Source organism: Talpa occidentalis, unplaced genomic scaffold, assembly GCF_014898055.3.
Source record: "Talpa occidentalis isolate TD23 unplaced genomic scaffold, MPIMG_talOcc4v2.1 talOcc4.12, whole genome shotgun sequence".
Taxonomy (NCBI): Eukaryota; Metazoa; Chordata; class Mammalia; order Eulipotyphla; family Talpidae; genus Talpa; species Talpa occidentalis.
In genome coordinates this window covers 20,799,415-20,819,974 of record NW_023601212.1, presented here as the reverse complement: position 1 = coordinate 20,819,974, position 20,560 = coordinate 20,799,415, and the positions used below count along the sequence as shown (strand labels likewise).

General features: G+C 47.7%; 1 protein-coding gene across 2 annotated transcripts in view; it reads right to left on the bottom strand.

The window, feature by feature from the left end:
* SORL1 (sortilin related receptor 1) overlaps window positions 1-20,560 on the bottom strand; it is a 144,174-nt gene that overhangs the window by 31,143 nt on the left and 92,471 nt on the right. For both annotated transcript variants that reach the window (XM_037505469.2, XM_054693157.1), the window contains exons 23-31: window positions 19,851-19,964; window positions 16,018-16,140; window positions 13,981-14,100; window positions 10,519-10,644; window positions 7,411-7,518; window positions 5,530-5,661; window positions 4,244-4,375; window positions 3,575-3,709; window positions 2,602-2,757 (exon numbers count right to left, since the gene is read on the bottom strand). In XM_037505469.2, coding sequence (XP_037361366.1) covers window positions 2,602-2,757; window positions 3,575-3,709; window positions 4,244-4,375; window positions 5,530-5,661; window positions 7,411-7,518; window positions 10,519-10,644; window positions 13,981-14,100; window positions 16,018-16,140; window positions 19,851-19,964 — 1,146 coding nt within the window. The remainder of the gene's footprint in view (window positions 1-2,601; window positions 2,758-3,574; window positions 3,710-4,243; window positions 4,376-5,529; window positions 5,662-7,410; window positions 7,519-10,518; window positions 10,645-13,980; window positions 14,101-16,017; window positions 16,141-19,850; window positions 19,965-20,560) is intronic.

Below are 20,560 nucleotides of genomic sequence, written 5' to 3'. Positions count from 1 at the left end.
TTCCCAAAACCTGTTCTTAGACAGTGGAGCAATGTCTTCAAAATTCTGAGAGAATGTTATTTACAATGCAGAATTACAAACCCAGCTAAAGGATCAAAAGCAACTTATAGACAAGCAAGACATCTCCAACATCCTTCCCACCTACTCTTCCTTAGGAACTTTCTGGAAAATGTGTTCAACCCAAACATGGGATCAAACTAAAAAATGGGGAAACTTGGGATGTAGAAAATAGCTCCAACGTAGGAGAGTGGGAAAGCAAGTCCCTAGGGTGGCAGCTGACACCAGTGCCCAGGCATGAGGGCAACAGCCCGACCCAGAGCAGAAAAACCCGGAGACAGCCTGCGGGAGGCTATCATGGCTGTGCCCCCCACCGCTGTGCCATCACATTCACCCTGCAAAGCTACTGGAGCATGTGCTCCGCCAAAACAAAGCAGTCAACCAAGAGAAAGACACAAGATCCAGGAAACAAGGAATCCAATTCAGTAAAAAGGCAAAGAGAATTCCAAGGTGAGTGGTGAAGTCCTGAGCCCAGAGAGAGCAGGCTCCAAGAGAAGTACTGGAGTTAACAGATGGCCTGATACATAATCTCGTGGGAAGTTACTCTGAGAGGCTACGGGCAGCCGGTAGAAAGTAACCTGAGCTAACAAACAAAAAGCAATCATTAACTTAGGGGTAGTGTGTGTGTCCTGTAGTTTTAACTGGATTTTCAAACAGGCTGATGCAGAAACACCTAGAAATACGCTGCTAAAACAAAGTGCATGGAAAAGGGAGGTAAACAATTAGACTAGAGCACCAGGCCAATGTGAATCCTAGTGCGTGTGCTCAGGCAACAAGGGTCAGGAAATTCCAGTACACGGAGCGGGGCAGGCTCTTGCATCAGTGTGTCGCCCACTGGGAGGTAAACCAGCAAAGGGCAAGACAGGAGAAGGAGAAACCACTTAGGAGACTTTTACACTTAAGAAATAATATCTGAGAGCCGGAAACAACACAATGTACATTTGTACGAAAAATGTACATAAAAAAAGAAATCACAGAAGTTGAACCAACTATCTAAATAGGCATCTGCTTACCGGAGTCATCAAAATTTTCTTACTTTATTAATCTCCTGGCCAGAGCTTCAATAGTCCAAAAACAATTTAGGAGCAGGCAATGAAGATACTAAGGAGATAGGTGAGTCTGAGGTTGGGGGGAAGAAAGATATTAAAAGGCTAATTTCTTTCTTATGGTTTAATCTGGGACACCATCTATTTGCCTGTTACTGGGCTAAGCATAGTGGTGGAGTCTACGCCGCCCGCAGCACCCTCCCAGAACAAGAAGTCCACACAATTACGATGGGAAGGAAACGCTGACACCCATGGGATGATTAGGAAGATATGGCGGGTCACAGTTGAGAATCAAAAGGACAATTGATAAGTTCAATGAGAGTGGAAAACAAATCAACATCAGTTAAAACACTTAATGGACGTTCCAAGGAGCTGGGGCTGAGAGGAGAATGCTCTACTTGTTCAAAGCAGTGAACTTCAGTGAAACTACAAATCACATGGGGAGTTCCTGGGCTCCATCCAGAAATGCCCATTCTCTATTTTTCATAAATACCCAAAGTTGATCCCATTACAGGGGATCTTTGTGCCATACTTTGAAAAATACTGGTGCCAGAGCAAGGTCTATTTTAGCTATGAAATCCATGCTTCTGTTTGCTAGGATGGACAGTGGGCTTCTTAGAAAGCAGGACAAGAATGAGAAAAACACGTCTCCAATAAAGGCAAAACCCCTGCTACAGGAATACAGGCAGAGAAGCGGAAGTTCCGTGCAGAGCAGATGAAGAGCCAGCGTGGCAGATGGAAGACGGAATGGCAGGCAAGAGGCATCAGCCCACACAGGGCCTTGAAAATAGGACTCAAAGATCAGGATCTAGCTTCTGGATGTTAAGACAAGAGGAAACCATAGATCATTTTAAACAGGGAAGTGACAGGATGAAAATAGCAACAAGAGGAAATGCAGACTATGGACCAACTAGAAAAAGGACTGAGCAAACAATGACCTAATCACTTACGATAACCAAGTTGGAAAGAGAATTCTGTTCAGGAAAGGGCGCCACTTTCTTACCTCTTTCAGGCTGCAGTTAAGCACGTGTGCTAGGAGGGGTCCTTGGGGTCTATACCCTGCCTCTGACAATCTTACACCTTCAGGTGCCACTCCATGTTCAGCCACTAGATGGCAGTGCTTACCTGCTTTCAGAAGGCTGCCCACCAACTAGTAAACTGAAAAACTGGGCATTTTCCCCTGAGCTTTTAATACACACACAAACACCTCACTATAATCCCCACTGTAATTTCCTGTGGAGAAGGAAGCAAAGGTGGCCCGACCTCGGTCAGGGTGGAAAGCAGGGAGGCTAGCCTACTTTGCAGGAAGCTCAGAAGGCGGTTATAGAAGATGAGACAGTGCAGTTCCCAGTGGCCCTGGGTCTCCCTGCTGGGTGGGGGTGAGGGGCAGAGGAGTGGTGAGAGGCAGTCTGGCTGCAGGCACTGAGCCTGGCGATGCTGTGCCCAGGGAGCCCTCTCCACAAAGGCAGGTGCCGCAGGCAAGCAGGGCCCAACTCACGCGGAGAGGGGCAGGCTTCCTCGTCCGAGCCGTCAGCGCAGTCCCGGTAGCCGTCGCACACCCAGCTGTCCATCACACAGGCGCCGCTGCTGCAGCGGTAGTAATTGGGCAGGCATGTGGAGGGCCCCGGAGTCGGGGAGGGTAGAAGATGTGAATCTGCAGAGAACGGCAAGCAAGAAACCCCAAAAGTCACATGTGGTTTGAGCTCGGCCCAGAGTGTGCATCAACCCTCCTGCAGATGTCTTGGTTCAGCCACCCCAACCCAGGGCGACCAGCCCCCTAGGCCCAGTCAGGAACAGCAGTTCAGCTAAATGCTACTTATAACCAGGTTTCAGATGGACTGTATTCTTTCCCCTTCTGGAGCAGATTTAGTTCCCATGTCCTATTTGACCTGGCTAATATTGTGATGAGTCTGCTGTCTGGGGGGCTAGCGTTGGTCAATAGAAGGAAAGGGACTCAGACTGCATGGGGGTGCGGGTGTGGGAGGGAGGCTAAAAAGGCTAAAAGCTGTTGAGGCTAAAAGCTGCTCAGGTTAACACAACCCACAGCAACACAAGGACCCCATTCAGAGATGAGAATGCCAAAAAGGAAGCAGACATGCATTCTGCACAGAGCTTCCCAGAAGTATGTGGTACATAGAGCTTCTTACAAAGTAGATTCAGACACAGGAGGGAGGCCCAAGGCAGCACCCAGAGGGCAGGTCTCACACTCTGAGGAGATGTGGATACTGCTGGCCTGCAGATCACACAGGGGGCAGCGAGGCCCCGAGTTTTGACTGTGCTTTGCAAAATACAAACTGCATAACCCCAGACATAGGAGAGATCCAACACACTAATTTTTAGATGGGAGAGGGACAGAACTCAGAATTATCCTCCCCCAAATCATTGATAAGACAGAAGAGAAAGTTCTGTGCAGCCAGGAGTGGGGGAGCACTGGTGTCCCGATGCGCTGACCCCAGACCCCAGGGTCTTACCTCCACAGTCCTTCTCATCAGACCAGTCCCCACAGTCATTTTCCCTGTCACATTTCCACCGGTTGGGGATGCAGTGGCCATTCTCACACTGGAACTGGAAGTAGCGGGAACAGTTTGGGGCTTCTGTGGGGTTTTCTGGGGAGACCAAGCACACTATCAGTTGTCTTGCCTGCACCAGTGTGAACATAAAGCTCCATTCTGCAAGCCTCCTCAACGCCCAAATCCCAGGGCAGCCTCATGGCCCTAGCAGAGAAAGGTAAGCTTCTGGGATTCACATAAAACCCATCTTCCCCAGGTCCCATTCCACGCTTGTGACCTAGACTTCTACACCTTGTGAATCATACCTGAGTGTTCATTCTGACACTTCACCATTAACTTTTAGGGGAGAGAGGGGCACACTCCAAAGTATTTACCATAATTCCTTATACATGTAAACTTATATTCCTGATACATGTGAACTTCTCAGCTGGGGCACAAGGAATGAACCCCTCTGACTCTTGCTGGGGGCCCAAGTTTCCCACTTCCAGATGATCCTTCCATGGAGATTCTAGAACTGGGCTCATTACAGATGGGAAGCAAAGTCTGCGTGTGAGTGTGCTGGTGAGCACCCCAACTACAGATGTGACTGACCCTGAAGATGAGGGGGGATAGGAGCCGGAGCCGTCTTACCACAGTTGGCTTCATCAGAGTAATCACCACAATCATCCATCCCGTCACACTTCCAGATCAAACTGATGCACACGCCATTCTGACACTGGAAGCTGAGCTCGTCACAAACCTTGTGGAACTCCGGGTCTTGGGCTAAAGAAAGAACAAAGTGCCTAAGCCCCAGGCCACTTCTCACCGAAGCCTCCAGGGTGGCCATGCCGTGAGCTAGCGCCCCCACCTGTCTGGCAGGAGGATTCCTTGGAAGTCAAAATGGAAACCCTAACCTCCAGCACCTCCGAAGAAGCCTGTACACTAGGGGTTTCAGAGAAGTAGCTGAGTGCCAGGGAGGGCAGAGGAGGTCCGGACCCAATGACCATGTTGTCGAGGACAGTGAGGAGCAGCAGATGGCCATCTGCTAGCCAAGGAGAGAAGCCTCAGAGGAATCCGCCCCTGCTGACACCCTGACCTCGGCCCTGCAGCTGCCACGTCTTTGAGAAGATCCACTTCTGTTGCTTAAACCGTCCGGCCTGTGGTCCTCTGCTGTGGCAGCCCTGGAGGCTAATTCAGCGCCTACCACACACAGGGCGCTGCTTCAGGACAGGGGCCAAGCAGCCAACAGGACAGAGCCTGGCTGTCACTGAGCTCCCATCCCATAGGGGAGACACAGACAGTCAATATATACATAGTGTGCAAAGTGGGGACTCTTGCTGTGAAAACCTCTGGAGCAATGCTGGGGGGCTACAGCGAGATTGGAGGCAAGAAAGTCCTGCCGTAGGTGACATTTGAGCGAAGTCGTTAGCCCTTCTCCATCCTTGCTTTGCACACATGCCAATGGCTAAAGAGTGGTACTTCTGAAGCAAAGATATGTCCTTCTCAAACAAGGCGAGATCGGGCATCCCTAGTGGCTCAAGGGGTTAATTAAGCACAGCACTATGAAGCAATCCGCAGCCTCTGCAGCACGAGTTCAATCCCCGGCCTGCCAGGGAGTAATCCACATGGCTCAGCAGACCTCTCCTGTCTGGCCCACTCCCCTCAGCAGTGTATTTCAGTACATCTGCCTGTTCTGCTCCCCACTCTTGTCTCTGGTGAATCCTCTCACCCCCTGAACCCCTGCATCTCTGGCCTGTACCCCAGCTCTTGTATGCATAAATAAATCTTAAAAAATTTTTTTTAAAAAAAACAAGGCGAGATCATTAACTCAGTCAAGATCTGTAAACTAGAGGGAGGGGGTGCATCCCCAGGGGGCCCATTCCACCCCCTAGTGGCTTCCTCAGTAACAGGGATACCCTCCACCCCCATCCACTCACAGCATCCCGCGAACGCAGGGTCTTCGTCAGATCCGTCCCGGCACTGGACAATCCCATCACATACCATGGTGTGGAACAGGCACTGCTGGCGGTTCTTGCACACAAAATCCATGAAGCGTGTGCACAGGGGCTCTGTAAGGGGTGCAGAGAGAAGGAACTGAGCATTCAGGGCTGCTGGGCCAGGCCCTGTGCCAGGGACAGGCATGTGTTTGCAAACCAAGGTAAAAGCAATTGCCATAAAGGAACATCATTAAGCGCTCAAGAGAATGCTGATTTTATGGTCACGCGTCAACATGAAATAATGGGGTGGCAGCATGAGATTCAGCTGAGCGCACACAGCGATGAGGGTGTAGCCAAAAACTGAAATCCATGAGTCTGACATCGAAGCCCGTGGTCTTCAATACTATTAATAGCACTGAATCACTAATACAGGGCTGGCAAGCCTCCTATCAAGGCCCTGTATTGGGGCATCCTTGGTCGCGCAAGGGGTTAAGTGTCAGCACCATCAAGCTATTGCCAGCCACTGCAACATAAGTTCAATCCCTGGCCAGGGAGCTACCCACATGGAACAGCAGATCTCTCCTGTCCCACCCTCCACTCCCTCAGCAGTGTATTTCAGTAGATCCTCCTGTTCTGCTCCCTGCTGTCTCTGGTGAACTCTCTCACCCCGCACCTCTGGCCTGTACCCCAGTACCTTATGCATAAATAAATAAAAATAAAAATCTTAAAAAAAAAAAGGCCCAGTGTTATGGACTCAATTATACCCTGTCCCCAAAGTCAGATGATGATGCCCTAATTCCCCTTTGGAGATGAGGCCTTTAGAGAGGATTACAGTTAAATGAGTCGCACTGGTGGGGCCCTGAGCCAACAGGATTAGTGTCCCTCTAAGAAGAGGAAGATACACCAGAGATACAGTACAGAGAGAGGACTACTTGGGGACAGAGCGAGAAGGTGGCAGAGCCTGAATTGCAAAAATCGGCTCATCCTGGCTTTCCAGTCTGCTGGTCAACTTGCACATTTTGGATTTGCCAGCCGGTGTGACCACAGGGTCCAACTCCTTAGACTAAATCGCTATATGCACACATGCGCACAGAGAGCACAGAGATGAATATGGTGAGCGTGCAAATTCTCCCAGCCTCTCGCATGACTCCTCGACTCTGCCCCTCCAGCACTGAGAGCAGGAGACAGGTGTTAGGCGAAGGCAGTGGCTGCTCGAGTCAACTGCATGGATGGGCTGCTCCCCACAGCCCCTTTCTCCCCCCAATCCTCAGCCTGGACTGCACATTAGGATCATCTCAAGGAACTTTCCAGCCTCAAGCCCAAGTCACACTCTAGACTAAATCTGCATATCTGGCGGGTAAATCTGCATATCTAACAACATGCTTAGCAAACTATTTGTGCAAAACAGGACGAGAACACACAATGAGGCCCGCCTTTTAAAGTTCCCCAAGTGAATCCAAGGAAGAGCTCCACTGACCAAGATAATGTTTCTGGGTGTAAAGAACAGTGGGGATCAAAAGGGGGTAAAAAGGTAAACACCTGTTAATCCACAACACCAATAATATCAATAAAGTAGGAGAAATTACTGTCTGATTCAAAACAATTGGCTAATTCATAGAACATACTGTAAACAATAACGTCACCGGAAGTATGACATAATTCCACAGTCACCCCATCCCTGCTCCACTCCCTGCTCTTACTCTTCTTCATCCAAAACCTGGCTCCCTGCCATGATCTGCCTTTAAGAGTCCTGGTCCAGCACTCAGGGCCAACTTGGTCAAAAGCAAACCACAAAGGGAGTGAGGATGTAAAAGGACTTCGTCCACACTGTGCCCTTCTAGCGCGAGCACCTGATGCTCCCTGGGGCAGGAGGGGACTCACCGCAGTGCTGTTCGTCCGAGCCGTCCGAGCAGTCCCGCAGACCATCGCAGTGCTTGCTGGACGGGATGCAGGTGCCATTCGGGCAGCGGAAGCCATTGCACTTCTTCTCTGAAATGCAATTCAGAGACAGGACGATGACCCAGAGGGCGCAGGCCCTGCAGGTGGCTACTGGGTGTAAACTCCCAGGGAGACCTCCTGGCACAGCTCTCACAAGATCACAAACAGAAATGGAAGTTGACCCAGCAGTGCAACTTCTAGAAATGTACCAAGTTACACATGTGAAAATTAAGAATAAGGTTATTCATTGCATCCTGTTGGTAACAGATTGAAAACCTCCCACCAAGGGAGGATTTTCTAGTGGACATTGCACACTGGAACACCACAGCGAGGTAGAAGCAGCACTCTAAAAATGTCCTAGATAGAGACTGAAAAAAAGGTTAAAAACAACATGCTTAGCAAACTATTTGTGCAAAACAGGACGAGAACACACAATGCATTAAAATTTGACTCTTTCATCTCAGCCACCAACACACTCTCCAGGCAGAGCATGATCTGGAGACTTGGGGCCACGTGAGCCATGGCCACGGCCACATGGTTTAGGAGGGAAAGCGCCCAGGGAACCCTGGTAATGCTGCTGGCAGGGTCAACATCCACAGATATCGCCCAGCTAACTCAGAGAGATGGTAGGAGGCATTAGCTTGTACAGAGGAATCGGAGCTTCTGCCCACCTGTCAACTCTGGCAAATGATGGGCTTTTGTCAGTGAGCAGACTCAGGTAAAAACTGCCAAAAGCAAGTCTGAAGCTCTCTTAGCATTGATATGGTGCAATCAGAATTCTCCAGAGCTCTGGGGAAGGTAAAACTCCCTACACAGCATGTGACTGTGAAAGCCAAGAAGATTAAGGAGGTATGTGTAGAGGGGAGGGGGGAGGTGCTGTGCCATCTGTTCACTAAATGCTACAAATAAAAAACAAAATGAAATCCGTACATACATGCACAAAACTCTTCTGGAAAGATTATACGACTATGGTTTTCTGTGGACACAGGCTAGGAACTGGGCGGGTGGGAGGATGCTTTTGCATCTTTTACTGTATGCTTTTGTATACTTTTTCCATTTTTAACCATGTGAATGTGTTACCTACTCAAAAAAATTGGTTTTTTTTAAGGAAAGCTTCAATGAATGTAAAAAATCAAGACATGACTCATCATTATGAAACATTGTTTTTTTAAAGCTGTCTCCTAAATCACTCACCATCTTAATTTTCTAGGAATTGGGATTAATCTAAAGCAATCTAAACCAAAGCTCCCTTGGAAAAAGTGTCCTAGAAATGTTAAGTGCCTGAGGTTTCACAATTAGTTCCAGGGGAAATTAAACTACGACTGACTAAGGTATCTGAATGCTTAGAGCCACATTCTCGGGGCTAGGGCGTCTCCTTTCTCTTGAACACAGAGCTGCTGCAAGACGTCAGGCACCTAGGGCCTGGGAAAACCCCAATGTCAGTGGCAGAGCTCCTTAAGGACCAGATGGAGGGTGAGGGAACATGTTGTACCCCTGTAAAAAGACACTGTTCTGAGGAAATGATTTGAAGGACAGAAAACAAAACAAGCACCGCAGTGTGGGGAAATCACCCATGTCACTAAGCAGGAAAGGTTGTTAAAAAAAGAATGGATCAAAATTACATGAGACAAATTCCAACTCATTGAAGAGGGAAACAGCTAAAAAGATAAAATATATTATCAAGGGAGACTCAGGAGAAACATACTACAGACCAGAGAGTGAGATGCTCTTGGTACCATCACTGGCAATACAGTCAAAACACTCAACAAGAATCGCGGAGACTGATCAGAAGCTTTGACCTACCAGTTCCTCTGGGGAACATATCAACATCGGGAAGGATCTCAGAGGGATCTCATTCTTGCTGGGTTCCTAAAGAGCTTCAGGATGGGGGCTGGTCCCCCAAAAATATCAAGACACAACAGATGCTTGGAACTTACCAGCCCCTCATCCTCCAGGAGGGGAGGAGACCGAGTTAATGATCGGTCAAGCCAAGCAGATGAAACCTTCATAGGAACCCCTAAAGTGCAGGATTCCAAGAACTTTCAAGTTGCTGAACACGGCGAGTTGCTGGGAGGGTGGCAAGCCTGGAGAGGGCTTGGGAAGTCCCACACCCTTACCCATACATACTCTGCCCCACATGTCTCTTTTCCCTGGACGCCCATCTCTATCCTATCCTTTAGGATAAAAACAGCAATGTGTTTCCGAGTTCTGTGGACAATTCCAGCAAATCATCAAAACCAAGGGTCACGGGAATCCCAATTTATAGCCTTTCTGTCATAAGTACAGGCAACAAATTGGGACTGGCAGATGAAGTAGGATGGGGTGAGGGAGTGGAATCTTGTAATATTGAGCCCTTAACTTGTGGGAGACACACTCTCCAGGTGTTGAACAAAATTGTAAGACAGACAGCAGGCATCAGAGAATTGCTTGGGGTAGAAAACACACATTGAGTGACCAGAAATATCACAAGTATTCAATAAGATGAAGTTTAAACAACAGAGGAAATACACAGGTGGAGTTTTCCCTTCAGACATTTGGCAAAAAGATAACAGAGAACCTTCAAAATACTGGCCTGTAAAAAAACATTTTACACAGAGTTCGTGTGCGAGCTATTTTGTGGCTGCTTAATTTCTATTCTAAGGATCATTAATGAGCTCCAATATTTAAACTCATTATACTGAAAAATTTTTTCTTTAGGAACATTGAGCCATTTTCACAAAGGACAGAGAACTTAGACTTAAGACCTACTATTTCTACTAGGACTGGTGGCTCGCAGCACACTGGTAGCATGGCTGCCTTCCACGCACTCCATTTCTTTTCTTCAAAGTTGTTACGGAAAAGCAGTGAGGCAAACGGCTGGTCTGAGAGTGGACACTAAGTAACACCCCCCATTGTGCCTTCTGGCAATGTCACAACAGAAGGTGGGGGGCTTGCTGAGTTGTCAGTGGGGACGCGGGTTCTGCAGAACAGAACTTCATTTCCTGGCTTCGGATGGCCTCTTTCCTGAACAGCAGACACTGCTGCTCGGGTGGGCGAAGCATCTGTACTTACCACAGTTGACGGGATCTTCATCAGAGCCATCTTGGCAGTCCATGTCACCATCACACGCCCACCGCTGGGGGATGCAGTGCCCGTTGCGGCACTGGAAGTTTGAGGCCTCACAGGTGTGATAGATGGCTGCGGCAAAGCAGAAGAGAGAGACGTCAGCCCCCTCACCTCCCCGAGTCGGCAGCCAGCAAGGTGCTGACTGAAAGCAGATGCTGCAGGGGAATAGGCCCTGAGCTGGAGGCCACAGTTTCTCCTCCATCAGCAGGCCAGCACTATGGGCTGATCTAAGAGTATGGGGCAGCCCCTGGAAGGGCAATGACTGGAGTCTGAGAGAAAAGCCACACAAGCACAGATGGACATGTTTAAAAATTCATTCACTTTTCACAAAACCTACGAGGTAGGGGTTTACAGATGAGAAACAAACTTCAAGATAAAGTTGGTCACATTCACAAAGATAAATATTAGCACCAGGGTGTCCATGATTCTCTACTCTATCTTGCTTCTTTATCTGCTCACATAAATCCTCTCACTCATCCCAATGCTCAGGAGGTGGAGCAACTGTTTGGGGTCCTCTATTTCATCATCTACTCACCGATATTTAGGACCTTTGGGAGTTCTGAAAGACCATGGCTTTGTAGTTTCCAATGAACTACCCAGTTTCAAGTGTGGAATATATCAGGCCCACAAGAGCACAAAAGACTTACCCAATATGGCAAAGAAAGCAAAATCTGGAAGTGTCCAGTTTTCTGGACAGTTAAGAGTAGCCACTAGCAGCTAACAGCACTCAGTGTCTATTACTGGAAAGAGAGGCTGGTGAAACAGAAAGGCATTGTTATAAATGAATGGCCTCATTTGCACATCTGGGCCAGGACTGCTTGGAAATCATTTAGAAACATCTCAAAACTGCAGTTAAAGATGAGTTCAGTTGCATATCTGCCTCAAACCCAGCCAACATTACCAACCATCTTATCCATCAGATTTCCACCTCCCTGCTCCAAAACAGAAAGCTATCTGTGTCTGTTTGCTGCTGAATGAAAGCCAGGACCAGCCTTGTTTACAACCAGCATAAAATAATATAACCATGATAGATGGACTCTGTTGGTTTAACTGTGTGGCTAGGCTGCCTTCACAACAAAGGAGGCTAAACAAACAAACTTGGGTAGTTGAGTGCAAACTATAGTTATTTATTCAATCGAGATAGTTGGAAATAAGCTACTCAAAGGCTGGGAAAATTGGCTACAATGCCCTCTGGAATTCTTACTGAATTGGAGGCTATTTTCTGCAAAAGTCTGAAATACAAAGAACCTGATTTTTCAAACCACTTTAAAACAAGTGGTGGGTCATTATGTCTTATCTCTCCAAAGACCAAAACTGTATTTGGTAGCATACAAACAAGCCTGCAGGAAGTTTCAACATTTTACAATCCCTGGCTTTTGGAATCCATTAAATATCTTTCATAAAATACTCACCTCTGAAAAAGAGGAATAAGTATCATGCATGTTACATGAGCTTTTGCTCCAGTAAACAGTAGTTGCCTAGAATACTTACGATTTATTGGCTCCCCAAGGCTGATAGTCCTTTAAAAATTCTTCACCAAAGCCTTGCTCACTTTCATAAAATGCAATATTGCTTAAATTTACTGCCATAGTGATCTACTTATTATTCAACCTATGCATATGATTTTTAATTGAAAGCAATTTCAGAGTGCTAATGGATTTCCAAATGGTAATTCTGGGAGGTATGTAGGAGAGCTCCAGACTCTACCCCTGAAAGACTAATCAGTTTTCAGAAGTTCCTTCAAGGGCCAGGTGTGATGGGAATACTTAACACATTCTCTTTCTGGATTTTGCTGTCTTCTGAGTAACTTATTAGCTCTCTGACAGTGGTAAATACATGCTCAATAAATTTTTTAAGGGTTTTAATTACAAAGATGGAAGAGGTTAATTTCAATTGAGACGAAATGACTTGGGGAAGTAAACGAATGTGAAGCATGGCATGAGTCACTGTGACTTCTAAGAATGGCAGTTCTAATGGAGTAAATGGTCATGAAATTAGAATATCAGGGTTTCTAACAGAGGCTATCATCTTACAACTAACTCTGACTAAGACAGATCTTTTCTGACTCAGCAAGACCCTTTGTAAACCTGATCAAAAACCTTAAATAAAAATGGGGAAGAAAAGATGAATTAATTACAATGACGAGGACAGCACTGCCTCTGTTGCAAAGCACTGAACTACTAAGAAATGCATAAAGGAGACAAAATGCTAATAAAACACAGTATGAACAAAAAATGGCAGATTTGAAAGAACAAAACAGGAAACCTAGACTTAAAAAACACAGCCATGGAAATAAAATAGCTCAGTGGATATGTGAAACAGGAGACTAAAGTCAGCTGAAAAGAGATGTGTTGAACTGGATGAGAAGCCTGAGGAAGTAACTCAGATTCTAGCAGAGTCATGCAGACCACAAAAGTAACAAGAGGTATGAATAGAATGAGCCAGTCCAACAAATGGCTGCACGCAGTTGCTAAAGACAAGACCAGAGAAAGTAGCAAATAAAGCGGATAACATAGTAACTGTAGTTTTCCATCATGAGACATGGGATTTAAAAGTCACTCCATTAATTCACAAGGATAATGACCCACACTAGATAATTGAGGAGTTTGACTCATGAAAGATGAGTTGCAGGAAAGGTGACGGATGAGGGTGTGAAAGCAGATCTGCCCAGATCATCACATGGTCAAAGGAAACAGCTTTATGTCCATCGCTGGGATGATTTAAGGTAGAGCTAAGTTTACAGAGAAAATGTACTTATCACATTGAAGAAATTTTTCATTCCTCTGCAATATCCCCAAACTCCTTGCTCTCCCACATTCCACTACAGGTACATGACCCCCCATTCTTTCTTTCATTTATGTGAGGAAAAAAACAATGTAATGAACATGAGTAAACTTAAAGCCTGAGAGAAGAAATAGAAAGTTGCCTCTATCTTACGCCATGCAGCCTTCCTCGCATATGCTCGTGTTTTCAGCTTTATTCTTAACGAAAGCAGCCCCCAGACAGATGCCAGCACAGTTTAAGTTTTCATTGTTCAGAGAACCCCTGATGTTCCATTTAAAAACATGAGCTAGTTCCGTGCTGCTCTAAGTATGGTCCCAGATTAGGGTGAATCTGTAAACTGTTTATTCCTGGTCCTGAGCCAGAATGTCAATCAAGTATCACTCAGGACACTATTTAGTTCAGTTAACAATTTTTCAGTGTCAGACATTCACAAGGAAGGAAGCAGGATATTGCCTTTCATTCTGGCACCACGAGCTTAGCATAAACCTGCTTTTTAGATGAAACTAGTGCATTTCTAAAGTCCAAGCTAATTCCTAGAGCCTAGAGTCCACACTCCTACAAACTTCAATGCTACCCAGCACATGAACAGAAAAGTGCTACAAACTGAGGCCACGAAATACTGACCCGTGCAGTTGGCTTCGTCAGACCAGTCCCTGCAGTCATTGTCCCCGTCACATACCCAGGAGGAGCGGATGCACATGCCAGAGCTGCAGTTGTATTCATCGCTGCGGCACTGGTGCATTTCTGCAGGTGAGACCACAAACAGCTGTGAGGACAACAACTTACTCAGAATTCTGTCCCTGGTGTCAATCTCATGAGGGTTGGAGATGCATCCACAATCCCCATTACCACTGACTGTCCACAGATAGTGTGGCTGAAGAGCTCCTAACAGGGGAGGCCCAGTCATTGAGGAAGTTCTAGGTAGTGTGCTGCAACAGGTGACAGGTGAGCTGGGACATGACATGACACCCTCGTCTCTCCCAACTGGCTGCCTCTAGGCAAGAGCAGTCTTGTTCATTTAAATGGGTGTGCTTTTCAAATGCCATCATTGCCTGTGCTTACTATGATGGGAAGAAGGTTGAGAAGCAATGCTTGAGGAGCCCAGGAAATTAAATTTGCAAGAAACAGAAGACTTAGACAGAGACAGAGTCTGTGGTTTCAGAGAAGGAGTCATATGAACCCACAGTGTGCAGACCCATGCGTGCTGAGTTTCTGCAACAGGAGCTGTGTAAGCTGGGGACTTCCTGCATGTGGAGAGCCAGGTACAGGGCTGTGGGCTGCACCTGGAAGGGTGGAGACCTGGAGCAAAGGAGCCAGTGTAGTCTAAGAGGTTTAAAGAGGTGATGCTGGCAAGATCTTTTGTGGGCCCTGGGGATATCATTAAAACAGAACTTCCGCATGGAATTTTTAAGCTTCTGTAAACACAGAAGCAGCTAAGCCTACAGCCCATGTGGCTGCCTCACCCAAGAGCCAGGCCAATGGGGATGTTGGTGATTCAGGTAATTAAGGACAAACAGTCTGAGGACTTCTAAGGAGGATCTGGATCAGGGAAGGGGCACTGAGTCCTTGGGATGTATTTGGAATACACTGTCGCGATGGGGTCACGGGCAGAAAGTGAGGGGGAGGCACAGTTGAGCAAACTGACACCAGAAACATGTCATTCTGTGCCTTGTCCTTCCTACTAAAGCAAAAGTAGCTGCGTACTTTAACCTTCTGTGTGCTGGGCAGGGAGTGGGCGGAATGAAGGGAAAAGAGTTATGAATCCCAAGGGTTCATTTCTAGGAACCTCCTTTTTTTTAGACAATGAAGGAAAAGTATCTAACTCCCCCTGAAAAAATTCCCCCGAGAGCCAGCATTTCCTCTGCTCCCTTATCTCAGCCCCAGCTCATGTCAAGCAGGTCCTTTGCATCCACATCAGCTCAACAGGACCTGCCCCCTGGACAGGCAGGGGTCCAGATAGATCACAATGTCTGGGTCAGCGTCTGGCCTCTACTCTCACTTCCTGTTCAGGCCTGGGATCCCTCCACTGGTGCACTGCATGCGTTTCCTCTTTTGGTGGTCAGCAGCGCTGTGCTTGGGATCAGCAGACAACACAAAACTGTCGGGGCAGGATTGTGCAACCAAAGGGTCACCAGAAACAGGGGCTCCAGTTCCCTTGGGACACAAACTATGTCACCCTGAACAAGGTCCCGGAACCTACCTCCATCAATGCATCTGGAAAGTCAAAGGACTGAACCAGAGAACCCCTGCCACTCCTTGCAATTCCAACCCACTATTTTTCTAAGTATAAAACATTCCATTGAGAAAACAGAGGCTTAATCCATGCTTGTGCCATCTGCCGACTTCTAACAGAGTTTATTGAATTACATTGGTCATAAAAAAAAAAAAAAACAACAGTTCATAAAGGTATAAGAGATCCATGTTTTCAGGAGACTAAAAGCCACCAGAGCCCGTGCCACATCCATGCTGCTGTTAATCATCGCCTGGATTCACTTAGAAATTCTGTAACTCATGCTTGCAATACCTCTGCAAAGCACAGCAGGGCCCACTGCTTTGTGAATGAACAGATAGCCTCCACTTCCAACCCACCTCATGTATGGGCCCAGTACAAGGGTGCTGCCCCCCTCTGGAACAGGGCTCCTGGACATGGGGTCCCCTTACCACAGTGGCTTTCATCACTGTTATCTCCACAGTCATCCTCAAGGTCACACTTGTAGGAGAGAGGGATACAAGTCCCAGACTCCTGGCAACGGAACTGCGTGTCCAGATCACAAATGGTAGTAGCTAAAATGGAAGAGAGAGACAGCATAGTCACTAGGTATCATTAACACCCCAAACATAAACATCCATTGGAAGGAAGCAGGTTTTAATTGTGGCAACAAGAATGCAACAAACTTGTAGAAAAAAATGCATGAAAACCTGAAATTTACAACAAGAGATCGGACCTGTCTCTCCGTGGAGTTTCCAGATGGGAGTCAGGGCCGGCTAGGAAAAGTGAGACTCTGTCCTCTGTGAGGAGGGCAGGAAGGAAGGGAGAGAAATGGGAGCACTCACCCCCTAAGATTTCCTTAGACACCAAAGTGTCTTCCTAAATAAGTGGCAGGAATACCTTCACCTAGAAAACTTCCGTCAGCGAGCCCAGCTGCACACAGGAGCCAGCACTCATCCACGAGTGTGCAGGCAGAACTCTGCAGCTGGAACCTGCACTCAGAGAGACGGGGCTGCAAATTCTGGCTCTGCCTCAACCCTGAGCAGTTAGTTTTACCACCCCAGGCTGTTTCTCCACCATAAAAAGGGGATAAGGTAATGTGGCCAGGTGCTTGCAATGACTGAACTACCAAGATTTGGATCCGGACTCTATGTCTGCTTAACCCAACCATCAGTGTCCTCCCTGAACATCATCGAGGTAAATAAAACAAGTGTGGGGCCTATAAAATCGAGGTGACTATAACAGGCTCAGAACAAACCTCACTTCTCTTCCTCATCATTCTCCCTGCCCTTCTGGCAGCACGATGTACTCAGAATGAGATTTCTCTCCCTCTTCCAGGTACAGACTGGTTAGGCTGAAGCACCCTTCCGAGAAGCCAGCTAAAGACCCTCCAGGAAAGGATTCCGGAATAAAGGCTGCTCTCCAGGGCAGCTGATGCCTAAGGTAGGATGTGGCAGAACAGAATCCTGGGAAGGAGGGAGGGGTGTGCTGTAGAAGGAAAAGCCGTTGGCAACACTGTGGTTACACAGCCCCGGCAACCCTTATTTGAGGCTCTGTTTCTTCCATGTAATTGAGCTCGTGGTGGGAGGCAGGGGATAAATGCAGAAATGACAATACTGCAGGGGATTCATGTCAAAATCCTGAGTGCCTGACAGCTACCCAGCACAGGATTCTGTTTAACAGGAAGGGAGATCTGCTGACAACATCACCACCCCTCGCTTTCCTCTTCCCTGGTAGCTGACAGGATGCCTCACGTAACTTCCCAACAGCAGTGCCCAGGCACAGCCTGACAGGCCCTCTCCTGCAGCTCAGCACCACTATCATGCCAAGCACAGCTCTCCTGGGTCAGGGCAACACTGCCCTGGAAGGCAGAGATGAGCATCACACTCCTGGTTCCCAGACTCCACGTTTTCACCCTGCATCCCTCACCTCTGGCCCATCTGAGCCATGTAGAATTGTGAGGGCAGAGCAGAGCAGACAGCAAGTTCAGAGTCTCAGAAAGGTCAATCCCAGCTGACATTCACGCCAAACCCAGAGGAGGTCAGGCAGATCCACACTTTATGCCAAAAGCGGCTTAAACTCTGTGTAGACAGCTGAGAAGCTGGCAGCAGAGCCTGGGAACCGGGTGGGAAGGCACACTCCCTGAGGACGGAGGGGGATCTTTCTCTCCAAAAGCTGAAACAACACAAGTTCCCAGTCCTTCCAGTAGACACCAAAGCACCGAGATCAAAGGCGGACCTCCTAGCGGCTGAGCGTGAGGTCATCTAGTTTATCTCTCTCTGCTTCCACTCTGCCCAGTTATGCCTGAGCACTTTTGTTCTAACGTGTCAATTCTAAGAAGCCTTTCCCCTCCTTTCTACAATGTACTGCAACGCTATTAATATTTATATATTAAAGTGCTTAAGGAGCTCTGGTTATCCGCCAACCCCCAACATCACACCTTCTTTGAGGAACTAAAGGTTTCTCAGTGAACCTTTTGCAAAAAGGGGAAACCATACAGGCCACGCATTCCCAAATCGGCCCATTCGGTACACTCTTCTCCCTGGCCTGGAAAGGCCACCACTGAAAAGAAGGCAACATTATTAAGGTTTGGCAAGTAACCGCCTATCAGACAGACAGGGCAGCACAAGGTCTACAGGGCCTAGAGGAGGTGAGGAAGTTGATTGCTTTGGAAGTTGCTTTCTGGGGGGAGTGGCATGGGGACCTAGCACAAGCAGCAGCTAACCGATTCAACAGACCCACCAGAAGAGCGTGAGGGCCACGTACTAATAGATTCTCAAAGCACAAAATGGTTAACGAGCTTCTGACTCCCACACGTAAAATGTGGAGGAGACTTAAGACTGGTTTTGACCTGTGGCTCTAGGCTTTCTCGCATCTCAGGCATTCTGCCCACTGCTATCTTTCCAAAGGCAAAATTTCATGTCATTTCAAAGGCTTCCAAACTGTTTTTCTGATAAAGCACACAGGCCCTTGTGGCTCTGGCCTTGCCCACCTGCCCCACTGCTCCCACTGCAGGTCTGGACACCCACACTAGCTTCCTGACCATGCCACATCCACGCTGACCTCTGGGCTTTCAACATGCTGCTCTCTGGCCCAGTACCCTGCTTGGTACACCTCTACTCACCCTCAGAGTAGAGCAGACAGCAAGGGCTGTTCAGAGGTGCCGACCCACATTCGATTTGGGAGCCCTTCCTGTCTGCACGTGGCGCTTTCCCCTCATCTCTCTGCTGCAACCACCTATTTGCTTTTCTGACTCCTCCTTCAGACTGAAAACCTGTCCCACCTCAGTCCCAGTCTCTGTCCAGGCCAGCGCAGAGGTGGAACTCAAATACTTGCTGAGTGAAGGTAGAAACTGACCAAGCAGGGCACCTCCTAATAAGATGTTGAAGCTGTTAAAATAACTGAAAAGAGGGCCTCCCCTGGTGGTGCAGGGGTTGAGTGCTGGGCTGCGAAGCTGCCCACAGCCTCTGCAGCGCCGGTTCGATCCCTGGCCTCTGGTGAGGGTCCCACATGGCGCACAGACTCTCCTGCCACGCCTGCTGCTCCCCTCATCAGTGTGTTTCATCAGTCTGCCTGTTCTGTTCCCTGCTCTGGCTCAGGTGAATTCTCTCATCCGCTCACGCTTCTGACTGTACCCAGTGCGAGTATAAATAAATAAATAAATCTTTAAAAAAAAAAAAAACAAAACTGAAAAGACAGGTGGTTAATGAATCAGCCATTACAAATAGTTGTCTTTGAACACTGATAAACCAGGTCCTATACTTTAGCAGTTAGACCTTACATATTATAGTCTCCAAAGATGGCATTTACACATACACACACCAACATTCCAGGTCAAAGTCGGCATTGCCATTCAATGAGAACAATCTCTCTTGAGCCAGGCAGGCATCCAAGGTAAAACCTGTCTCCATCTCTGAAAAGGCTGAATTTACAAATCAAGAGAAGTCTCCTGGCCACCTGGCGTGGGTCACCAGCCTCAGACAGCAGCAGGGTCACCTGCTGGTCATCAGAGTGCAAATGCCTAACTCCCAAATCAGCACAGCTTTACCTCTGGGGTGCTTATTTGTCAAGCTTGTAATGAATAGATAATACCTGGAAGTTTTTAAAATAAAATATCTAAATGGGTGGGAAAATATGTTCTCTGTGCTCCAAGCCCCAACAGCTAAAATGGGCACCACTGATCCTGAGAGGCCCACCAGCCTTCACTGTGCCTGCCCCTCAGGCGAGGTTGACCAGCCTCCATGGTCAATGCTTGACACCCCCAAAACCAAGTCAGAGGACTCACGGCAGTCTCTCTCATCGCTCATGTCCCCACAGTCGTTGTCAAAGTCACACCACCAGATGCTGTTGATACAGTTCCCGTTGCTGCAGCGATACTGGTTGCGGAGACAGGTGTTCTCTGGCCAAGGGGAAAAAGGGAGATGATACCAGTGTTAGTCTTGCTCTGGACCCCAGGTCCTTGTCTTTCATCTCTTTTCCTTAAATAAATGGCCTTCGATGGCAAAGAGAAGAGGGACGCCCACACAGACATGCACATAGGCAGGAAGCATCGAGAGCGGCTTTCTGTCTCTTTTTATCAAAATTAAGGGAGAAGAGGCGGACTAGAGGTAGTTATAGTGATGAAAAAGGAGCGTGGTGGTGCCTGCTGGGTCTAGTGGGTAGAGGTAGCATACATCGATGTTATAAAATGCTAATGACACAAGGAACTCCGTAATGGACTGTGTGCAGAGTATTCAAACATACATTCAGTATGTGCGCAGATAAGTTCATGAATATTCCAATTTACCAACCAAGTAGGTTATGAAGCTTTTCTTTACGTACTTGGTGGACTTTTTTTTTCTCCCCCAAGACTTCTTGAAAGCAAGCAGTTATAGTTCCTCACACAGGTACGGCACCTTGCTTGTGTATTGGGTCAAGAACACGTGATGCGGGCCTCTTGTTTGGCTCATCAAAGGCATGCCAATGGGAACAAAAGAAGAGCTCTCTCCCCGCCTC